The sequence below is a fragment of the Pelmatolapia mariae genome, linkage group LG23, assembly GCF_036321145.2.
Source record: "Pelmatolapia mariae isolate MD_Pm_ZW linkage group LG23, Pm_UMD_F_2, whole genome shotgun sequence".
NCBI classification, from domain to species: domain Eukaryota; kingdom Metazoa; phylum Chordata; class Actinopteri; order Cichliformes; family Cichlidae; genus Pelmatolapia; species Pelmatolapia mariae.
In genome coordinates this window covers 48,088,045-48,105,209 of record NC_086246.1, presented here as the reverse complement: position 1 = coordinate 48,105,209, position 17,165 = coordinate 48,088,045, and the positions used below count along the sequence as shown (strand labels likewise).

Here is a 17,165-nt window from a genome sequence, read left to right as displayed (position 1 = left end):
GTAAACAGCCCAGCACTGGGTTCAGGGGTGATGGGGGCCGAGATGTTTTTCCTCAGGAACCAAGGGACCCCTGGAGGCTTCTGGCTGGGGCCAGGGAGGGGCCAAAGGGGGGAAGATGATCCCCTAAGTTGCCCCCCAAAAGAAAGCACACTAACCAGTTTATCTTTTTTTCTCTTCCAGTCGTGATCTTCTGCTTTTTGTCACTTTCCTTCTCATCGCTCTGTTTGTGGTTCTCTCATTCTGCATCTCTCTGCGTTCTGTGTTGGCATCTGTGTACACACAGCCCTTCAGCAGCATCTGCTTCACACATATACAGCCATTCATCATCACTCTTATACACACTTTCATTCACAGTCTTTTCCCCAAAGCATTCCTCTGCTGGAACAAAGAAGACATGCACATGTGTGTACCTTAAAAATTTCCTGAATACATACAGTATGCAGCACCTGGGAGAAGTGAAATCAGGAAAAAATAAGGCGTTTATTTCAGAATGCAAGCCAGATAAAGTGAAACAAAAAGAGTATTTTAACTTGATGCGCTTCTGGAAATATTCACTAAATCCATTATGTCTGGAGGTTAAGGGGGAAACTGAGGAAGAAAAGAAGAGAGAGAGGATAAGGAAGGATGTCAAGAGGAAAGAAAGGGACACTGCAAAGGGAGAGAAAGAAAATATAGAGAAGGGGTGGGAAGGAGGAAAGGGGAATAGGGAAAGGATAGAAAGAGATAGGTGTGAAGTGATATCCCTCACCCAGGCGTGACCCCTCTCAGCCCCAGTGCTGCTCTGTCTGAGTGAAGCAGACGACCCAGAGAAGGAGAGAGAGAGATGGGGAAAAGCCAGAGGTTGCAAATCAGAGCCAGCACTAAAAGCACAGCAACTGGGAACAAGGAGACAGAAAGCTGGGGAAGAAAAGAGAAAGGGATTGCTGGAAGTTAAAGAAGAGTGTGTGTGTGTGTGTGTGTGGGGGGGGGGGGGGGGGGGGATTTTAAAGGAAGAAGTCAAAGAAGAAATGCAACAGGCAGAGGGGAAAATTGTTGAATGAGGATGGGAGCTGGTCGGGCCAAGAAAAGCATGTAGAATTGAATTAGGAGAGGGAGCGCCACCAAGCAAACCAAGAGGAGAGGAAAGCAGGGGTGCAAAGAGGAAGAAGAGGACCATTACCCTTCGTACATCAGCCGTTACATCCTTTAGCAGCTGTCAGTGAAGGAAAAAAAAAAAAAAGAAACATTGCAGAGTGGATGGAAGGATTACGATAATTGGAAAGGAGTTAAGAAAGGGAGAGCAGATTCGGATGAAAAAGAGGTTAAGACCAGACTTTGCAAATATTATTTATTTTTAACCTTTTGCGAGCAACAGGTGGGACTGGTTTAATGGACAGAGGGACTAAGGGATTTTTAGGAGATCCCTGGACACCCAAAGCATTATATGTATTTACTGTGTAAGAACAATTCAAACCCTGATAGGGTGCCAAGATTTTCAGGTGGTAAAGTTTGTCAGAAAATTAGTATTGGTTTACCAGTGATTTTATGTGGTTAATCAGTCACAACTCCAATAAATTATTTATTTTTTTGACATTTAAAACTTTTCTCATTTATATTGCAATCCAGACCAGATCCTGAAAGGGTAAATGTAAGAATAGAAGGTGAGGGAGCAGGGGAGATCCTTAGCCCAAGAGACCAGTAGGAGTTTAATTTTAAGAAATTTGCTGACATTCCCACCTACAGACATGAATCCCTAACCTTTTGATAAGCACTTCAGTTATCTGGATGGGTCACATTATCAATCTGTCTATTTAATTTGTCATCACATCTCCAGTTCTCTTCCTCCTCGCCTTCTACTTTTCATCTGTTCTTCTTCCTGTTGTAGTTTCCAGCAGCTCTTAGCCTTCCTGTTGCAACTCCTCATCAATCCCACGCTGCCACAATTGTCTGTGACAGCACACTAACAGGCCTGTGACTGACCTGCCACCCAGACAGCCTGCCCCAACCAGCCACAATATGGTGGAAGACAAACAGGCGGGAACACCAACAACTCATTTCCCTCCTCTCCAGATCTTATTGGCGCCTGACTGCGTGTCCTGCCTCTCTCTGCTAATGCAGTCTAAACTTCTCTCAGCACAGTCACTGCCTGCTACCTGCCTCCATATCATGCTGTAAAAATGCAAGATTGCTCTAGGGATACAATGTAGGTCTCTCAGTCAGTCCAGCACTTCAGGCCAGACTGAATAATACACCCACAGCTGCCATGAATTTTTGCAAAGACATTCAAGGTTCCCATATAGTGGAACCCAGTGATGCTGATGATCCCATTTTTTCCTACCAAGAACTTGACATTTGTGGTATTTGAGTAAAATTTCTCATAGGGGACCTATTATGCCTTTTTTTTCTCTCATATATATGCTGTTACAATTGTAGATGCTCATATTAAACATGGTCCAAATTTCAAATAAAAGAGTCAACATATGTGCAAGAAAATAAGCCAAAACCTCAGGATTCAAGCTGCTCTGAAGACCACAGTTAAAACTTTTTTCTTCTTCTTTTCTGCATCATATTGTTATCTCAGGCACTCCTCCGGAGTGAGCACAGCAGCCGTACCCACCTTCTGTTTCCAAGGGGCAGCTAATCAGAAAAAAATGGTTCAAAGCTGTGATTATCTGGCTTGCCAAAAAAGTGTCACCCCACACTGCACAATATTTATTTATTTATTTATTTATTTATTTATTTATCAGTCATTAACCTTTAAAAAAGGGGGGGGGGGCTAGGCTGATTCTCATTTTGATAACAGCAAACGAACAAAACCTGTGGGGCTTTTTTGTTTGTTTTTCTTTTAGTAAATTCTCCTGTTTTAAAAAAAACCCTAATAAAAGAAAATCATCTGCATTCAGCCGGGTCCCACTTACAGTGGCTCACTTCACAGTTTGAGAAATAACTGCCTTAAAAAGAGAGTGGGCTACTGGGGGAAGATCCCCACCCCAGTTTCATAGTTAATAGCCTTTCTTGAGGACAAATTTCAGTCGAGGTTTTTACTTTAATAGAAAAAGATTCATTATTTCAACCTTTCATCTCAATTTATGCTTGAAGTTAACATTTGCATTAGAAAACAATGGGAATTTTAAAGTTTGTTTTTATGAATCATGGTCCACAGATTGTGTCCAGTTAATATGTTAATTTTCATTTTGTCGAACTTCATAAAGCTTACATTTGATTTTTTTGTTTATTTGTTTGTTTGTTTTGCAGATGAGACCACATTTACCAAATAAATGTCTTCAAAACTTCCAGTGATCCGATAAACCCAAATAATCTGAAAACGAAAGGCAACTGGAAACCTTTGAATTTCATTTTTCTGAAGCCGCATTAGTCATCAAACAGACTCTAACACACTAACCAGACTTATCATTTTTACGACTGCAGATGACCATTGAACAAGAAAATTTCTAAGCACGGCAAGCTTGCTAATTACCCACACTTTTGTCACTCAGTTCCACTTAGAAATTAATGAACTTCAAGCTGTTTCTCACTGTGAGAACACATCATGGAGAAACAGGAGGGAAGACAGAGTGACTCCACCATCGTGTTCCTATGCCGAATAGATAAATAGCGAAATCTGTCAAAAATGCAGCATTCCGAGTACGATTATGTCTTGGTGGCACTTTTTGAAATATAGCTTGTGCGTAGGGGTCTGTCTAACTCTTTTGCTCTAACGCTTTTGCTCCCTTTCTCTCTCACACATACAAACTCCCACTCCCCCACTCTTGATCTACTTAGATCTGCAACATCTAACTGCCACTTAACCTCACTTTCTCTACTTACCCATCTGCTCGCCCCTTCAGCTTCCAATCCATCATCCAGCCGCGCCTCTAGCCCTGTGAAATGACTCTACTAGTCATGAACAACATTAACCTCCCCCATCCAAATGCACACAAACACACGCACACATCGATACACGCACATACGAGCACACATGTGATCAGATGCCCCTTTACCTCTACTTAGAGTGCAATCTCAAGCTACTTCACCCCTGCATCAGCCTCTCTCTCTGTTGTTTCTCTGCTCTGCTTTCCCTTCTTTATGTGTGACATTTCTCCTCTGGATGGGGCCTCAGAGTAGCCCTATCATCTTTGGCCTTTTCATTTGGCTCGCCTTTGAACCTGGGTTTTCTGTGAACTCTATTGCAATCACACACAGACACACACACACACAGATGAACTCACAGATGTTAAAATACACTCCATTTATGATACATCAGGCCTAATTGGATTTCAGCATTCCAGCCTCAGTACAAAGAACACATACACGGTCTTGAAATGAACCACAATGTCTTTATCACATTATTTTTTTTTATGAACCGACTCAGATTAATAACATGAAAAAGAGGGGGAAAAAATCTAAACAAAGGCGTTGCACTCTTTGATGCTTTTCAGGGACGATTTTCATAAATGAGGTGTGTGATGTGTGTGTTGAGTCAACATGTTTGTGGTGTTTAAAGATGGATTTTGTACAGTCATACCCTTGTTAGGCTCATACTGTGTTGTTTTTTTGTCTACCTGCATGCATAGATGAACTATACCACTAAAAATGGCATTTCAAACCAATATAAAACCTCCAGATACGCTGGCTTTACATTACTTATCATTTTATAAGAAGAAACATGAGTCCATGTACGCATATTTATGCAGTACTTTCTTGTTTTAACTTATTGTGTTCTCAATAAAGCCCTAAACTCCCTGCAAATCAGACAATGGGATCCTCCTGCATTGTTTCTTTTTGCAAATAAAAAACCTCAGCTCTACCAGATGGGACAAAATAATTTAACTGTTTAAGCACAATATTGTAACCATGTTTTTTTTTTTTTATCTCTCTTTATCCACGTCTTTCAGTCTCGTCATTCTTACTGTACACTCTGCCTCTCCACTGAAGTGGCTACTCGCAGGCTATGTTGCTGCTGACTCTATAACTGATGTTGTGGCTCCTCAGGGCTCTTATGTGCTGAAGAATCATATGGGCCTATATTGTGTGCAATTGTACAGCACTTTCAGCCAATAACTCACATAGAAACTGTATCCACAGCAAAACTCTTCAGACACAAACACTAACAAAACATAACATAATAATCAACTATATATATATTATTTTTCAATCATACATATACATATAGCAAATAGCTCGATATATCTACCTATCTGTTTATAAACTTTTTTCCCTTGAGCAGCTGCAGGCATAGACATATTGATGACTTATGAGATTGATAAATAAATAAAAACTTTTCTTTTCGAAAGCACCCTCACCGGGCCTTTAGACTTGGCCAACCACTTTAAATTTAGAATGAACCACACAAATCATAACCATAAAGTTTTTAAAAACAGTCCCTTTTATTAAGCATGGACTCAAATTAAGTCACAGTGCATATTTTGCACAGAAATTGAATTTTATAAAAAAGAAAACAGCCCCTGTCCATTAGAGCAGGTCTATCTAGGGAAAAAAAAAGTGGCCCATGTGATTAACAGTGTCGTTTGACAGTCGTTCCTGTCCACATGTGATTTCCTCTGTGTATACAAGCGCTTTCCGCTGGGTGAAATGTGTGCACAATGCGCATGCTCATGGGCTGCAGGGCTCTCTGTGTGCCTTAGCCTTGTCAAGTCTGCTTCTCAGATCAACGCTGGTGGCTGACTGTGAGCTGTTCCGAGGAGGAGAAAGTTAGGTGTTGGGGGACCTTAGGGTGTTGGGGAGGTAGTGGGGTGTTCTGGTGGGTCAGCACAGAGAGATTGTAAAGATAGAAATAAATGGACAGCGTGGACACAATGTCTGATAGCAGGTCCAGCTGAGAAAACAAAAATACCCACGGAACACTAAAACCTGAGGGGTGAAAAGTATGCCGGTCTGGAGAGAGGTCAGATTCCCCACCATATCTAATTCAATTTTACAAACTGTAAGAAAACACGCTGCTGCTGCTGCTGCTCTCCAAGCGCCAGGGAAAATGTGCTGCAAGTATGTCAGTTTTTACACTTCGTTATCAAACTTCTTTCTTCTTCCAGTGAGTCGGAAACGGCAACGTTTCGTTTCGCTTGTTGAGCAAACTTAACAAGGAAGGCTTTTGAATCCCTCGTCGATATTTTTATTAGAAGGGAGATTTTAAAAGATTGGTAGTCTAAAACAGCTTAAAAAATCCGATTCAATATTATTGTTAGATTAAAAAAGTAAATAGGAGCTTAAGACTCAGTGGAAGGGATTATCTTTGCTGCTTGCAGTAGTACACGTTACGAGTTTAAAAGACAGCAAACCTGCTAAAATGAGGCCTAATGTTGGGCCAGGGGGACTGTGCTTGCACAGTATCTTGTGCTGAATGTGGTCGTGTTTGAAAAGGCCACAAGAGGCTACAGACTGCACAGAGCTGCATACGCTCTTGCTGGTGGTCCAGTCGGGCCTGGTAAAGACATTAGTGCAGCATTCTGGGAGGACGGGGAGTCCCATAGACAGCGCTCACTTCTCTAAATAAACATTAGTCTTAAAAAGTTTGGCCCCACGACCTCAGCGTGATCGCATTTCACTCTGGATAGTAAACTTGAATTTTATCGCGAGGTTTTCGACGACTTTTGAAAACACTTTCACGCTGGAAAAAAAATAGACGTCAGATTAAACAAAAAGTTCGTGTTCACATTTTGGTGAGAAATACACTTGCAACCAAGTTTGATGTATAATCATTATGCTCTTGAAACCCACCAGCCCTGTGATCAATTAACCAAACACGCCGAAGCTGGCCAACAGTAGACTGGCGGGAGTACACGTGTGCATAATTTGTCCTCGCTTACTTATAAGAACTGGGATCAGTTCCTTCATTAGAAGAAAGATTTGTGTATTTAAATATGAATGTTTGTTATAAGTGGCTCGCTGATGATAACGGTTTAATTCATATTAAATACACGAAAGGGCAAATGTGAAGGTTTAACATCCACACTTTTGTCAACAACCCGATTTAATTGAAACAATAGCAACATAATGCTTTTTTCCCGCTGTTTGTTCTATGGGGGTTAAATTAAACGCTTTATCTGCTCGGTGAATATATCCTAAATCAATAATTATAGGCTTTGATAAGTGGGTCGAACCGCAGCCATTAATCGCAGTGGATCCTCGCTGTGTGTCTAACGCGCTGGCATCAAAGGTCAACTGGAAGAAGCCAGTAAAAGCGCCCGCAGTGACACCGCTCACAGCGTGCAAGAGCGACGGGCAGCAGCTGCGCCTCTCTGTCAAAGCGATAGAGAAAAGTGTTGCACTGTCGCCTTTCCGTTAGTGCGGCTAAGCCAAACTGGGGAGACGGACTGCGGGAGGAGAAACCGAGTGCCAAACATAAGGTCCGAGGACTACCTGAGGGCGTTACAAGGCACTCGTTAGGTCCCTTTTCGATGTAGCCCTAAATGCATTGAAAGTGAGTGTGCAATGCTTTCAGATCAATAGTGCTGGGGGATTCTAAGGGAGGATACGACACACTCACATGACACTTCAACCTGAGGATGAGGATCAAGTGCTCAGGTCCCAAAAACTGTCGCTCACCAATCATTTTTCAGAAATCCCTACTTGTGTGATAGAATAAGAGCGTAAATTCAATTAAAAACTGAACCAATACACGAATACAAACAGTTCAAAGAAAAAACAGAAACTTTAAAATAACTTAGACATTGTTTATGTAGAAAACAAACTGTATTTTCTCCTATAAGTGCTCTCCGTGTGCTACATGATCTGTCACTGTAGTGTTTTTATTTTTCTAAATTTTGCTGATATGCGCAACTATGTGTTGCGCATTGTGCCATTAGTCACAGGCACTTCCCAAAGCTTTATTTTATCCACGTGATCGTAAAATATGACAAATTAGAAATGACCAATAAAAATAACTTTAAATAGTTTCTCTCTCTTTTTTTAAATCCAGTAAACACGAACCAGACTTTACACGATCCCCACTCTTCTTAAACAGGCTAGAATGACGGGTGCAGTAGCCTTACCTGATATCATGTTTTGGTGATCCTTGCGCAGTAATACTATCTTCAGTCATTAATACCCCTGCCCAGATAAAGCGTGTGTGTCCGTGCATAGACCAGGCCGGCCATCGTCTTTATTTTCTGCAGCAGGTGTTCTTTTAGTCTGTCGAGTCGGCAGGGCGAAGATCTTCCAAAGTTAATATTGTGTTTCCAGAGATGATGGGGAGTTCACTGTCCTCGCTTTGTTTACACATTCTAAATTAATTAAGCGAAGGATTCCTCTGTCTGTTGCAAAAACACGGAGGCTGGAGGGAGGCTGGGCGCAGCGAGGGGAGGCTGTGATTTATTGCGGCGGTGCAGATATAGGGCCGTGGATCGCCTCTCCTCCAGGCCGGGGAGCCGCGGACCGAGCCAACATTCCTGTGCGGGGGCGAGAAAGGGAGGCTCGCCTGCACGCACATAAAAACACAAGGGACGTGGAGAGGGTGATCTCTATGGGACAAGAAATCGTCTTGTATACAAGTGAAAGTATCTGGGGGGAAAGTGTATAAAAATGAAGGAAGGAAGCCTCACCAGTGCTTTCACAAGTCGAGGGGAAACAACGTGGAGTGTCTCTGTCTATGTGTGTGTGTGTCCAGAATGTCCCCACCAGTAAAACGAGAATGGTTTGTTTTTATTATTAGCACACTCCAGAGTTATCCCAACTGTGCAGCAGCAGGTTTTATAATTATGTATCCAGGCAGGCCTGTAGGAGGATAACCAGCGGAGGTTAAGGAGGAATCTGTTTCTCATAGAACAAAGTTGACGGATTTTAAAGCTTATAGATGAATCTTTTAAAATAGGAAGCCAGCTTTTGTGCCTTTAAGGCTACAGGAGGCGGGTATTCTTATCCTACATATTGGCATGTTATATATATATATATATATATATATATATATATATATATATATACACACGCACACACACGCACACACACAATCAAATGATGTTACAGCATCATCGTAATTTTAATAATAAATCTTCTGTAAGGTGCAACTGATTATTTAAGCGGGGTATTGTGAACCTCAAGGTATATTATATTATATTATATTATATTATATTATATTATATTATATTATATTATGAGTAAACGTGACTATTGTTTCTCTTAACACCCCGAAATCAGGAACTTGACCTTGATTATCGTACACAGTCACACATCCCGCAGAAAAATCACACACACACTCACGGTGTCCTTGTACTGTCAGCGCACTCTGTCCTTACGTCCTTCAAGATGCAGCGGTGAACGATGCATCGATCGAGGGCATGACGTTATTGGCAGGGCTGTGAGATATTTAAGTAAAACGATTTTATTTAATCCTCTGGGGTCATATAGTGTGTACTGAAAAACATTAATAATAACCATCATAATCCTGGTTACCATATAATTTATTATTATTATTATTATTATTATTATTATTATTATTATCATATGACCTAACTCTTTATTTTTCCCGAGGACTTGAAGAGCCTAAAGGGAACAAATATTTAGAATGAAATGAAAATAGTTCTAAATGTATGTTGACATCTAAAGCCTACAAATAAATTTTAGCGGGTTTAAGGCTGCTTATACGCCCAAGCAGGGGCATATGGAAGCGGTTAGAAAGAGACTGGAATTGCCCTGAAAACTATAATGTGTTTATGGTGACTGTTGAGTCATTTGGCTGTCACTTCACATAGCACTCAGTTATTTCGTTTGAGGGAAAACGTCACGAAAATGACGAATGTCGTTGTGGTGTCGGGATAAAGTCGCAGTCTGGTGCTGAAAGCACGGGTGGTCTCGGAGTGACAACAGCGCCGAAGAACTTTATGAAGCATTAAGCTATCAGTGTGCACGCAGTGATTACATACTGCGTGGGACTTGCATGAGAAATTAAAGAGTGTTTTTAAAGATGCGCCCCTGGTATCTTAGTGTTTGTGCTCGTTGCTCGTAGTGGTTTGAGGAAGAGCAAGTTCCACTTCTATTCTGGTCACAAGCCTTTAATCTTACAGCAGAGATGGAGCTTGGATGGTCAGTGCGCATTCGAGCTGAAAATCCATACAAATTAGTTCAGTCTCAAATGGTCCGTTTTCAAAGCTCTTTTCCTCTGCATGAACCTCCCCGTGGCGGATCTGTAGCTTGCATTATAAGTCTCGCGATTTTTATTGGCTTCGTTTTCGTTCCTGTCGTTATTTAACCGTTTAACCACCTCTGCACACGCTTGATGTGGATTTTAATGGTCTGATGCGGCGCATAATGACTCCCTATCAGCGTGGGCGTGCGGAGAAAACTCAATAGTGCGCTAATGTTTTTTTCCACCTCATTTACTCTGCAAATTATACATAGAGGATATCAATTAACACTGTGGATATACCGGGAGAGGCGCTAATCATAATGATTTCCCAAAAGCTGTATGCGACTTTTATTAGTTGTCCAATTTTAGCTAACAAGGAGAGGAGAAGAAATAGAAATGAAATAAAGGCTGCTTCTGAGTAAAGAAAGTAGTCATGTGTTGGTTTTCGTTTCAAAGACTTTCAGTGAGCTGTGCTGAGGGGAAAACACAGGAGTCAGCCCTCCCACCCTTCATCCTTAATAATCGTCTGTCAAAACACCCACAAACTAATTTAACCATTTGCGCACAGATCTGGTAAATAAAAGAGGCTTTACACCCCCTTCTGTCTGGAAACATGTGCTCCAACAACTCTGAAAAAGACCAATAGGCCTGTTTTCTGTAGCCGGACTTGTCCCACTGTTTCTTTTAAACGTATCCCGAGACAACACAGATGACATGAAAGCCGAGCAAACCGAGGGCCTTTTGAGAAGATTGCTTTTCAGGGTCCAAATGTATGTGGCTGGTCTCACAGGGGACCGCTCGCTGTGCGCACATTCACTCCCCTGGGCCAGGGGTCCACACTGACAACATCAACAAACGGCCAAAAAGCCGCATTATGGTGGATTAGGAGCCTGGTGAAAAATGCTGCTACAAATTAGCAACGAAAGCCCAAAAGACCGTGGGTATATCCTTGTTCACTTTCAATTACAGACCGCCGAGGCCCGCTAATGTTCCCATTCATTTAGAGCCTTTGTAACTCGCTAGAAAATGGTCCTTTACAAGCGAGCAAGAGCCACACAAGGGGAATGCATGCCCACTGTTGCGTGATATTCGTGTTATAAACGTCGAGCTGTGTTTGAAACATTTAAAACCGAATTTTGTGGGTTTTGTTTCTCACAGCTTAAATTAGTCTTCATTTAGCGGACTGCATGCCCAGGACGCCAAATTGGTTTAATTGGGCAAATCAACACCTGAATTAGTCACATTTAGGAATTGAACGACTGATACAAACATGGTTAATACTGCGGGTTATTCAGGTGGACAGGATATGGACTGTAAGTGTCATTATAAATAAATAAATAAATAAATAAAAGTAGCTTAAATGCAATGAAAACAACGACATTTAGTTTTCAGTTAAAAAAATTGTTGCAAATATAACATGAATGCAATTCGTTATTGTTCAGTCTATGGCGTCGAGTCTGCTTGAAGGTCATCTTCCCATGCAATAAAAAAAACATTTCTTTAAGTCACAAACATTTATTATTCTTGTCATTACAACAAAAATGACCTATGAACATTTAGGTGTTTTTCTATTGGCAACACATGACATACTGTATGCTTCACAGATTAAATTGCGAATAGGTAGGAACGAACAATTAAAAGGTTGAGAGAGGTAATGCGCTCTTTAATACCAAAAGTCACATAGCCTAAGGGTCCACTGACAACATGAAATGATATTGTCACAAATTTACCATGTAGAGAAGATTCAGGGGGAGTGATAGTGGAAAAATTATAGTGTTATTTTTTTGAATTTCAGAAACACCCCTTTGTCTCCGTGTGCTTTCTAAGTAAAAACCTGAGTTTGCAGTCTCTTGTCAGCATATCTCAACAACAGTGCCACTTTTTTCTATAGACACAAAATAAAATAAAATAAAAAACAAAACAATATAAATCAGAATAAAATTCTCAATTGTATTTTGAAAAAAAATCAAAAATAATCCCCGTAACCACTGAAGACACATTTAACTTATGTTAAAATAACAGACTCCTTTTTCCCCTCCACTGACAATTGAAGGCCACATGCCACACTGCAGGCCAGCATTATTTAAAAAGCTCCCTCTCCGAGTTTCTCTTGCTTTTGTCTCTCAATATTATACACATATTTACACCCTATAAATAAACCTGTCTCTCCTCGTACACTGTTAAGAAACAGGGAGAACAAGAAACATTCTTACTTCACGAAGAATGTTTACCCTACCTTCACAGAGGACGACGCCACAATTGATTTTTTTTTTCATGAAAAATATTCAGAGGGCATTCTGGCAGTCTTTTCTTTTTCTCTTATTTCTTAGAAAGGGCAAGTGTTCATATTCGGGGTTTTACTGGAAAAAGTTTGACTCTGCGGCCCAGGTTGTAATATGCTCTCCTGTGATAAGTTCAAATGACTTGAGGCAGAGGCCAGTGCTGGGGTCAGCATGGCCAGAATCTGAGCCTGGCTTCCCGGCTGTGCGCTGTAGGAAGAAGCGGTGGAGTTGGCTGCACCAATGATATTATCAATGGAGAACGAAGGTCGACTCGGGGCGCTGGAGTCCGTCTTGAGGGGTGGCAGAGAGGGGCTTAGCTGAGGATAAAAAGGCTTTCTTAAATCGGTCCCTAAAAGGGAGGGCAGATGATGCGGCGCGGGGAATATGGAGGCTGATGAGGGCAAGGTGCAGGGGGCGTTAGGGAACGGGAAGGAACCACCTGTGTGGTGTGGGTGGTAAGGGTTGTGGGCTGCGTGGAAGTTCTGCAGCTGAAGTCCATAGTTGTATCCATACGGCGCGTATCCAAATCCTGGTAGAAAGCCACCGGAGTCCCTGAGGATATCATTATTTTGGTGCCTCTTGAAGCGCTTCCGCCTGCGCAAGAAGCTCCCGTTGTCGAACATGTCTGCGGAATCCGGGTCGAGAGTCCAGTAGTTGCCCTTCCCGGGGTTGCCGGGCTCCCGTGGGATTTTCACAAAGCAGTCGTTTAGGGAAAGGTTGTGACGAATGGAGTTTTGCCACGCAGGGAATTTTTCCCGGTAGTAGGGAAATCTATTGCTAATAAACTCGCAGATCTCACTCAGAGTGAGACGTTTCTTGGGGCTCTGCAGGATGGCCATGGTGATCAGAGCGATGTAAGAGTACGGTGGTTTCACAAGTGCACTTTTTCTGGGTTTGTCCCCAATCACAGTCCCGGTCTCTGCATTGGACCCGACCTGATCTGACGGGCAGTCAGAGCTGCTGAGCCCTGGAGAGGCAACCCTCTCGGCCGTGTTCTGGGAGTAATTATCGTCCGAGTCATTGTCGAAGTTGAAGTCATGGTGGATGTACTTTCCGTCTTTTCCAACCGATATGTCACCACCAACCACATCGATGTCCACATCCTCGGACAATGCAGAGCTGTCGGACATATCCGTCCCTAAAGTCATCCTTGGAGTTGCCGCTTGTCTTCCTCCTCTCTCCCAGATTTCCTCCTGCTCTCGTCCGGTGAGGCTACAGAGCGAGAGCGCGCACACACCCTTCCTCTCTGCCTTACAACCACACAAGGGTTTTATTGCAGCTTTATCTCCAACTACCGAAATCACACATGGCTAAAATTGAAAAAGACAAATAACTATTTGACCTGTGGATTTGGCGTGTCCTCGGAGTCCGAGTCTGGTCAAGCGGGGCCGTGCGACGCTCTCATCGAGAAAACTTCTGGGATTCACGCGTAAAAAAAGAGAGTCAAAGATCAACGATCTTGCTCCGATAAGAAGTCGTGTTTTCTTCAGACACGATGGTTTCCGTCTGTGATCACTTCAAGCTTATTCTTATCATTCAAAAACCTACTTTGGGGCATCCAAATGTCTTTTCAAAAAAGCTTTTACGCACAAGATTGGGTAGGTATCCAGCCAGACTGTCACACTATCCTCCTTAGTGCTCAAAAGGTATTTATAGGGCCACGCTGATCACGTGGTCTTTGAGTCACTGTTACCAGGAACTGGACGAAATTATCCAGCAAAAAACAATATTTGCATTTGCTCTTGAATATTATATCATATGTTAAAATGTTATAATAATAACAGAAGCACTCAAGTCTACACAGGTTGAAATGACATCAGTTGTTCCCTTGTATATGTACATATTTTAAGACCTCCAAGTGCGAAGATCTCAAATATTCTGTGCATATTTTATGCTTTATCAGGGGGAAAAGAATATAAAAAAAATAGGCATGTGAATGTATGTGTTAAAAGTGAAAAACTGTCTTACTGGTAGCTTCTTATTCACTTAAAAAAAAGAAAGAAAAAAGTTTCATACCTGGACAGGAAGTGTTTGATTCACTTAAAGAAGACACCGTGACTTCAGGGGAAGGTGCACCACTGATGGTGACTGATCATAAAAAAGATTATAAAATTATTATTATCATTATTGATGATGATAATAATAATAATAATAATAATAATAATAATGCACGCATATTGAGTGAAATCAAAATTTTGAATCTGTTCATAAAGTAAAAAAGATAGAAAAGAAAAGATAATAACAATCTGCAGCTCAAGTTATTATTATTAGTAGTATTGTTATAAAGCTTTTTAATTGAGGTTAATTTATGAACTAGAGTGCACAGCACTTTGAATACGAGTGTGAAATAGATTTTTTTAAATATACATATTTTACTAAAATAGTCCTCGACACCTTTTTTTATTTTTTTGTTCAGTATTTTACATTTTTCTTTCGATTTTATCTAATGTAATGTAACCTTAAATCTATTTATTTATTCAAGTATCCAAAGTGCTGCATAAATAAGTTGTACAAGCGGAGCATGTCCATTCTAATTCCTTCAAATTGGCTCATTTGCGTTTATTGAATTGAAGCCTGTCTGAAAGGTTTCAGACAGGCGCATAATTCCGTGATTCAAACGAAGAAAAAATTCTCACGGGTTTAGTGTTTTCCTCATCAACAATTCGCAGCATTATTCGTGGGCATTTTCTGCATATTTTACAGTGTTACACGGGGGTATAGTGTGCCGCAACCTGCCTCAATTCATCTTCGTGAAAGGCCAGGAGCAGATGACAAAGTGCAATGTGTGCGGGCTTATTTAAAGCAGGCGGACATTCCAGTTCATTATGGGGCAGAAACATCGAATTACTGTAATGCGTTTACATCAGCACCCCATTAATCCTAGCTACAGGTCAAACAGCAAACAGATCAGATTCATATATGTCATATTTTTTGCTTTTAGGGTGGGTTTTTTGTTTGTTTGTTTTTGGTTTTTGGCATGTCAAAGAACAAGACTTTCATGCGTTTTCGACTACACTTGTTTTCTTTTTGTTGTTTGTTGCCTTTTCTTGAACAGAGTGTGTGTGTGTGTGTGTGTGTGTGTGTGTGTGTGTGTGTGTGTGTGTGTGTGTGTGTGTGTGTGTGTGTGTGTGTGTTTTTACTGATAGAGCAAGTTCAAATCGAGCATGCGTAACCTTAAACATGGAAGCCCTTGCTGATCCATGTATCCTGCTCTCTGACCTGCCTGTCACAAGTCTTTTAAAAATCTGAAATAGACGCTCTGACACCTGCCTGACAGCTACCCAAGAGACATAACACATTAACTTATATTAGATCATTCTTACGGAACTCAAGGCCCAGCCTTAGTTATTCACAGATCAGCGAAAATATTGCTCTTATTTATTTATTCCCTCTATTATCTTTTAAAACACCGACCATATGTCACAATGACCTGCCTCACGAACAGAAAGGGTAGCAATTCGTATTGCCTTCATTTGATAACTAATGCTGGGTTTTTACTTACAGTATAACCAATGAATTAATTATATACATATTTACGTAAAAATATTGTCAGTCTACTTAATGCTACGTGTGTAATCACGTGCAAGTAAGAAGAGTAAGAGTTACCGGAGCTTTTGAGAAGTTATCATCTTTTTAAAGCTTCAGTAGGCGTTAGTTCATATTCTCTGCGACTCTCAAAAAGAAGAGGCTTACTTCAGTTTATGGTGTTAAGGCGCCCTCTGCTGTTTGCAGAGCAGTGATAATTAAAGTCTTGCACTGCAGGTGAGACTGTGTGCTAGCTGTGACTCATTCAAGCAGCAAATCGGTAAAACCTGCACTGACTGGCAGAGGCTATTGAAACATTCTCACGTAATGAGAAAACCACTTTATACAATGCAAAAGCTTTGCTTTGTTAGAAAAATGAATATAGTTTTTTTTTTAATACCAGAGAAGTACATAACTTCTATATTAGGCTATAAAATATCAACTACTGTTGATGTGCAACACAATACTTCCTGAAATAAACTGTCTGGCTGAATAGACGGTTAGTGCTTGACTTGTGGTTAAGGGAGCAGATTGTACTGTGAGACTTGTTATAACGCGATATATAAAACAGTAACACCTGCTGAAAACTCATATGTAATGTAAATGAAGCCTGGTATAGCTACACATGAGCGCCTGCTGGATATTATTTTTAAATTGCTGGCAAATAAAGAATAAAAATGTGATCATAATGATTGGATTGTGGCTTTCCTGAATGTCCTTATAGTTTGGGATACTTAAAAAATAAAATTTTGCTTAAACATTCACATTGTGTATCTCAAACCTTCAGTGCGTTTTGTTGACGTAACCACTTTTCAGCACTTGAATATGAAAATTAGATTGATATTGCATCTCAGTGATGAAACACGAACACCGAACAAGACTTACTAACAAAATAAAAATTAAATAAGCTCATTTCAAAAAATCAGAAAGTGTTTTCACTGGTGACTGCTCTTCAAAATCTGTTCGGGTAAATCATAATTCAAAAAGTTAATGACTAAAAAACATGTCTTGGAGGGTGGAGGAAAATTATACAAGCTGAATACGTCGTGCCTTTGCTTCCACCTAGTGGTAGGGCAGCCGTCCGAGTCCTTCAGTGACTTCAGCGCTTCAGAGTCATCTAATAAAAGTTTTGGGGCGTTTTTGCTGAATACACGGTTGTTGTGATTGGCTGGCGTGAGGTTTAGGTGGTGATGAGCAGACCTCCACTTTGAATTTGACTTTTCTGTTAGAATTGTTAGAAATTGTTGGGTTTTATGCTTCAAACGGAACAACCATTACAGTTCATACTTACAAGTAAGTGC

General features: G+C 40.9%; 1 protein-coding gene across 1 annotated transcript; it reads right to left on the bottom strand.

Moving 5' to 3' along the window:
* Positions 1-11,569: 11,569 nt before the first annotated feature.
* On the bottom strand, positions 11,570-13,949 carry foxd2 (forkhead box D2). The gene is made up of 2 exons (XM_063466789.1): positions 13,682-13,949; positions 11,570-13,585 (listed from the first exon to the last, which is right to left on the bottom strand). Exon 2 carries the CDS (start codon positions 13,485-13,487, stop codon positions 12,384-12,386), a length of 1,104 nt encoding a protein of 367 aa, XP_063322859.1. The 5' UTR covers positions 13,488-13,585; positions 13,682-13,949; the 3' UTR covers positions 11,570-12,383.
* Between the last annotated feature and the right edge of the window lie 3,216 nt (positions 13,950-17,165).